General features: G+C 59.4%; 1 protein-coding gene across 1 annotated transcript in view; it reads left to right on the forward strand.

The window, feature by feature from the left end:
• WNT3 (Wnt family member 3) overlaps positions 1-6198 on the forward strand; it is a 44972-nt gene extending 38774 nt beyond the window's left edge. Inside the window, exons 3-5 of the mRNA XM_002928777.4 lie at positions 1173-1438; positions 2114-2601; positions 6119-6198. Of these exons, the coding sequence (XP_002928823.1) occupies positions 1173-1438; positions 2114-2593 (746 nt within the window). The 3' untranslated portion in view covers positions 2594-2601; positions 6119-6198. The remainder of the gene's footprint in view (positions 1-1172; positions 1439-2113; positions 2602-6118) is intronic.
• Positions 6199-6840: the final 642 nt, after the last annotated feature.

Raw genomic sequence — 6840 nt, forward strand, 5'->3', positions numbered from 1 at the left:
GCGAGAGGCCGCGGTCCCGGCCGGAAGCGAGGCGCTGGCCCTCGGCGCCGCCGCCCCCGAGCGCCCCGGGGAGGGCGGGAGCCGGAACGGGGGGCGAGGAGAGCCAGGCTGTGGGGCCGGGGGGTCCGCCCGCGGGGCCGTCCGTGGAAGCGGGACGGGCGGCTCCTCCGCAGGTGGCCCACGAGGCTACCAGGCTTCCCGCTTGTGCACCGAGCTGCGGTCTCCCTCAGCACTCGGGATGGGAGCCCCGGCTTCTCGGCCGGCTTGCGTGGCCTTGGGCAGGTCACCTCCCGCTCTGGGTTCCTCGCCTGTCCGGATAGAGATGGTTGGACGGCAGGTCTCCCAGACCTCGGCCCTCTAATCCTCAATGTCTGCATCTGTAAAATGGGCCTCTATTAAGACTTTCTGCCTCCTAGTTGAGAGGATTAAATGAGATCAAGAACACGAAGGGCAGAAAGTGGTGCATACTGAGCGCTCAGAGGTGGTTATCAGGATCATGAGGTTGGGGGACTCCCCTGAGAAGTTCTCCTTTTCCTTCAAGGGACCCTGCCCTGTGTTCTGATCTTCCCCGTGGTTGCCGGGAGAGGGCTTGGGATTCGGGCCACTGCCCTCCTGGTCAGGAACTCTGGTGGCACAGGGAAATTACACCCGTTTTACAAAGAGGGTAACTGAGGCTCAGAAAAGGAAGGGGTCTGCCCAAATGCATCTAGGTGGGGGATGGGGTGGACTTGGGTAGTTCAGGCACTAGGTTCCCAGGCTTCCCTCCCGCAGGCCTCAGGCTCTCTCAGGAGTGAGAGGGCTCACACCTGTATTGCAGTCTCTGGAGTTTGGGCAAATAGAGGGTGGGGGCCCGGGGCCAGGACAGAGCAGGACGACTTCATCTCTTCAGCAACCTGCTAGAGCTATAGTTTCTGCCCCTGCTTCTAACAGGCTCAGCTCTGCCCTGTACCAGGTGTTGAGGCCCTGGGTTAATCAGTTAGCTGCCCCAGGCCTCAGTTTGCTCATCTGTAAAGTGGGGATTCCTCAGAGGCTGGGCCAGCCAAAGGGGGTCAGGAGGGCACCTCGGCTCCTCCCTCTTTCCTCGGGGCTGGCGAGCCCTTCTTCCTGGCTGGGGAGGTCGAGGCAGGGCGGCTGCGCCCCAAGACCCGGCCTGAGCCATGCCCTCCCCGCAGCCACCCGCGAGTCGGCCTTCGTGCACGCCATCGCCTCTGCCGGCGTGGCCTTCGCCGTCACGCGCTCCTGTGCCGAGGGCACCTCCACCATCTGCGGCTGCGACTCGCACCACAAGGGGCCGCCTGGCGAGGGCTGGAAGTGGGGCGGCTGCAGCGAGGATGCCGACTTCGGGGTGCTCGTGTCCCGGGAGTTCGCGGACGCGCGCGAGAACAGGCCGGACGCGCGCTCGGCCATGAACAAGCACAACAACGAGGCGGGCCGCACGGTGAGCTGCGGCCGCCCTCGCCCGACCCCGCCCGGTACCCCTTCGCGGACCCTGTCCCTGCCCCTCCCGGCTGGCCTCGCCCTCGCCCCACCCTGCCCTTCTGGTGGCCCTTGTGCATCCCGGGCTTCCTGCTCTCTCCTCTTTCCCCTTGGCAGAACTTGGCCCCCTCACACCCCACAATCAACCCTTCTGTTCACCCTTTCCCCCTGCGCTGTTCCCTATCTGCACGCACCTGGGGATGCGTCAGCGCGGGAGTGAGGGGCCGCATGGAGCGGGTACCCGCCCAGTTCAGCCAGTGCCCTTGCGCTGCCTGGGCAGGGCCGTGAAGACCGGTGGGCCTGACTGAATTCAGCCTCCACCGCTTCCTCTGGTCGTTTGACCTAGGGCGAGTCACTTAAGCTCCCGGCCTCGGTTTCCCCATCTTTTAAACGGGGATCCCTATTTCCTACAGCTTTGAGAAATGGCTGCGATTTCTGCCCCTGCTTGGGCTGTGAAGGGGAGGGAAACAGTGGTCATCATTCTTTAGGTCCGTACCTCAGCCCCCAATCCGTTCTCTTCCTGACCCCTAGTAGGAATAGAGGAGGCTCCAGGGATGGGGGGGGGGCAGAGAGGGAGGGCCTAGGTGTGCTCCCAGTGGGGTCGTGCAGGGGGCCAGCTGCTACTCCTCTTCCCCAGACCATCCTGGACCACATGCACCTCAAATGCAAGTGCCACGGGCTGTCGGGCAGCTGCGAGGTCAAGACGTGCTGGTGGGCCCAGCCCGACTTCCGCGCTATCGGCGACTTCCTCAAGGACAAGTACGACAGTGCCTCGGAGATGGTGGTGGAAAAGCACCGCGAGTCCCGCGGCTGGGTGGAGACCCTCCGCGCCAAGTACGCGCTGTTCAAGCCGCCCACCGAGAGGGACCTGGTCTACTACGAGAACTCCCCCAACTTCTGCGAGCCCAACCCTGAGACGGGCTCCTTTGGCACCAGGGATCGGACTTGCAATGTCACCTCCCACGGCATTGATGGCTGTGACCTGCTGTGCTGTGGCCGCGGCCACAACACGAGGACGGAGAAGCGGAAGGAGAAATGCCACTGCATCTTCCACTGGTGCTGCTATGTGAGCTGCCAGGAGTGCATCCGGATCTACGATGTGCACACCTGCAAGTAGGGAGCCAGGTAGGGCGGCTGCGGGGCCTCGGGACAGGGACCTGGGTTTGCCCGGCTCCTCTTGTTGACCAACCACTTCTCTTTCTGAGATGTCCAAGACACACACGTTTCCACGGCCCAAACAGGAAGCCAGGATCTCCCCGAGCTTCAGTGGGAAGGGTCCCTGGGCAGCTTTGGGTGGATTACAGAGTGGGTACCAGCCAAGTGTGTGCCTGCAAGACTGCAAACAATCGATGAACATTTGTATACAAGTTAGTAAATTACGAACCAGGTCAGATGTTTTCGTGGCCACTGGCTATCATCACTGAGCATCTGGGGAGACAGAAGAGGGACACCGGGGCTGGAAGCCAGGACACCTGACTTCTGGTTCCAACTTTGCCCTGTTCCAGGAAGTCCCTAGGTTCCTGTTCTTTAACTTCCACGGGCCTCAGTTTTCTTACTGTGAAACAAGGGGGTAAAATAGTTGAAATAGTAGGCCAGAGATCCTCTTTTACCCCTGGGGCAGAGTCATTTTGCATCCACCTTGAACTTTGAGGGCAAGTTTTTGCACAAGCATAAATCCTACTGACCTCGAGGAGGTGGGTGGGGGAAGCGGTGTATGAGCCCATGTCCTGACAGATCTGAAGCTTGGGTGGAGCGGGGGCACCCTCTCCGACTTTATGGAAGGGGATGGGGAGGGGGAGGGATTCAAGTTCAGAGTGATGATGGTGAGTAATCAGGGGATCAAAGGCCGCTGGATTATGTTCCCAAGCTTCCCAGAGGTGGCCTGCGTGGGAGACACGGTGCCTGGCCCTCGGATCCATCGGTCCCCAGCACAGGTCAGGACTGATGTAGGGTGGTCCTAGAGTCTTGGGTGGAAGTCTGAGGCCGCTATGCCCTCTCTCCCTGTCCTCTGCCCTGAGGAAGAGCCTAGTATAGAGAGGTGTGAGCCCTGGTCCAGCTGCCACCCCCTGCCAGCCGGGGGATGCAGACAAGAGAGCTTTTATAGATCTGTCTGCTTATCGGTCATCCTCCCCAGAGGTGCTGTGGGGGCAGTGCTTGGTTCATTGCAGAGAACTTACTTGCCTGGATCGTGCCCCCGGGACAGTGTGGGGGGGGCACCCCTCTGGGTGAGGCAGCTCCACAGAGAGCACCTCAGAGCTGGTGGCACCTGTCTACACTGTGTGGGCTCAGGGGAGGGGCCGGGCCTCTCTGAGGTGCGGAGGAAGGCCCATCACGGGGAGAGCTCTGGGCGAGTCCCTCCGGGAGGCCCCGCGGTGTAGCTCAAGCGGGGACCTGGCAGGGACGGGGTCCGGGAAGGCAGCAGGAGGCACGGCCTTCTTGGTGTCTGAGTGAGCTGTGTGGCCCGGGGGGAGAGGACACAGGTGTGCCGGCCCCGCCACGTGCCAGCCCGGGAGCCTGAAGTCCAGGTTCCTCACCTGCGCGGTGACGGTGGGGGCCTAACGGAAGTTTTAGGAGGTTCACGTGAGCTAGCAGAGAACACTTGTCTGACTCGGATACTACTAGGGATGATGACTGCCATCAGGAGCCGTGACACGAGGGTGTCATCGTGCAGTGAGACAGTGTCATCACTTGGGCAAGTTTCGTTTCCTGCTCCTCACAGTGATGGAAACGTCCGCGAGCACGTTAGAGCTCACAGGCTCACTGTCGCATGCGCACTGTGGCCGAGGCAGCGCAGTGGCCCCACGCAGGCCCCAGCTCTGGCCATTCTGAGGGGGAGCTGAGGGGAAATCGCAGTTGCGGAACGCTAACGCCGGACACGTGTCCAGCTTACCCATCACGAGGGTAGGGACACCGAGCCCAGGTCTCTGTCTCTGGAAAGCTCCACGTGTGGGTCCTGCAGAGGCTCCAGTGGCGATGGCTCCGGGGGGGCTCTAGGGTGTCACCCAGTCAGACCCAGCAGCTGTGTTCCCGCACCTCCCCCTCCCAGGTGGGCAGCCGACAGGAGCCACCGCCAAGCAGGGAAGGAGGTGCTGGTTTGACTTTCAGTGTCCAGAAAAATTCCCCTGCCTGCCACCCCTGTAATTAGTACTGATCCTAAGAGGAAGGAATATGTCTGCAGCCCTCTTTTCTCCCATTTCTGAAGTAGAATGGTGTTTTCTCCAATCTTACAGAAAGTGCTACGCAGACAGAGTTTCAAATGCCATGTCTAGGTAGATGGGGGGCCCCGAGGCCCCTCCTCTCTGGTCGCTCTGGGACAAGTGAGGACTCTCTCCTAATGTGGTGTCCTCTTGACAAACTCTCAACTTGGTGAGTGACTGGGGCAAGCCGTGGAGACTCTCTGTGCCCCGGTTCCCTCATTTGTGAACNGGGGGGGGGGGGATCATGTGGTGTTGTGCGGACCAGAGGCTGTATACACAAGAGCCCCAGTGCCGGGCCTGGCATGTGGTCCAAGGAGGCAGCAAAGTTCCCAGGCCCAGCAGAGCTGACCTCCCAGAGCGATGTTCCCCAGGGTGCTGCTTGGTCTCGAGCCACAGGCCCAGGTTTGGCTGAGGCCTGGTTACCTCACCCCTCCTTTCATCCACACTGACACTGCAGGCAAGATGGGAACTTTTGAGACAGGCTGGCAGAGACATATGCCCTCCACACACTCAGTGGGGAGACCATCAAAATGGCTTTATGCCACAGGAAGGCCAGAGATTCCCACTCCTTCCCTGGTCGGGAAAACATCTTTTCCATTGCCTGTAGCTTCTGTCCAGTATCTCATGCTAATGACCGATTTCCTACCTTGCAAATACCAAGTTTATTCCTTGTTATTCAGATGTTGCGAGCACCGTAAGCTGGAAAGGGCTCTCCCTGGATAAGAGTCAGGGGGCCTGGCTGGCCCCAAGTGCTGGATCTGTCACAAACTTGCCACAGAACCTTGGACGTGGCCCTTCAACCTTGTGCAGCTCAGTTTCTGCCCCTGTAAAATAGTCTTCCGCTGGCCCTGTCCACCCCCCGGGAGAGGGAAGGTTGATTGGGAATGCCCACGAAAGCGCTTTGGGCCTCAAATCCGTGGTGAGATGTAAATACACAAATGAGTAAGAGGTACACACTGGTACTCCCCTGAGAAGGAACCATTCCTAGTTAATTAAACGGCCGTGCTCCAGTGTGGACAGCTCATTATCAAACCACCAGTGGGACAGAAAAGCACAGTGCACGCGTCTAGTCTCGTTGGGAATAGGGCCCTGGACCAGAGGGTCCTTCAGTCTCTCTACAAGGCGGACTCCTGTCTGGGGGCAGCTGCCCACCACGGGCCTTCCTGCTGCCCGAGCTCCCAGCTAGAAGGTGGGGCAGGTAGGGTTTGGATCCCAGTCTGTGTTGTTAAAGTTTCCTGTTCCTGTTTAAACCACACACCCTTCCTCAGCGGCGGACCCCAACGCAGAGGAGGGGGTATGGAAAAGCCCCTTGAGTTCCCCATTACCCCCAAGTACACGAGGAATGTTGAGCTCTCCCATCCACAGCCTCTGATCTCGGCACCCCAACGGGTGGTTTCTCCAAGAAAGGAATCACATGTCTGATTCTTCCTCTTTGTTTTCCGAAGGGCACTGGGAGCGGGTGAAGTGCGTGGCTGGCAGATTCACCGAAGTCCCATGGGAAGCACGACCTGGAGCCGGGCTCAGCCCTCAGCACCAGGCAGCAAGGAATCCGGACTGTTGCCAGACGCCCGTGCGGTAAATGACCTTGGACCCGAGCCGCCTGCTGCCGGGGAGGCCTCCCTCGCCCTCTCTCTTAAGTTTCTCACCCTGCTCTGGATGGTGTGTGGTTTTTAAAGAAGGGGCTTTCTTTTTAGTTCTCTAGGGTCTGATAGGAACAGACCCCAGGCTTATCTTTGCACATGTTAAAGAAAATAAAAATGGAAAAAAAAAATTCTACTCCGACAGAACAGGCTGGGCTGCCGTGAGCTCTCTGCCTGGTGGTGAAGACCTCAGCATGGGCAAGATTCTGTTTCCAGACGGCTTCTTCTGGTGACATGCCAAGATGCCTGTGAGGTGGGAGTTATGAAGTAGGACAGACCCCTGCAGTCTCCTTTTCTCTGTCTCCTCCTGCTCAAATCTGATAGACTTCCACATTCTGACAAAAGCCATAGGTTTAGCTAGGATCAAGTGGGAGGGAGGCCCAAGGCAATTGTGGGAGTAGGATTTGGAGTTTTGAAGAACCAGGAGCGCTGGGTGGCCTGGTAAGCTGTTTGAAGAGCGGCTGTGTGTTCTTCTCGGTCTCGCTCCCTCTGTAAGCCTGTTCTGCACGAGAGGCTCTGACGAACTA

Source organism: Ailuropoda melanoleuca, chromosome 13 (assembly GCF_002007445.2).
Source record: "Ailuropoda melanoleuca isolate Jingjing chromosome 13, ASM200744v2, whole genome shotgun sequence".
NCBI lineage: Eukaryota > Metazoa > Chordata > Mammalia > Carnivora > Ursidae > Ailuropoda > Ailuropoda melanoleuca.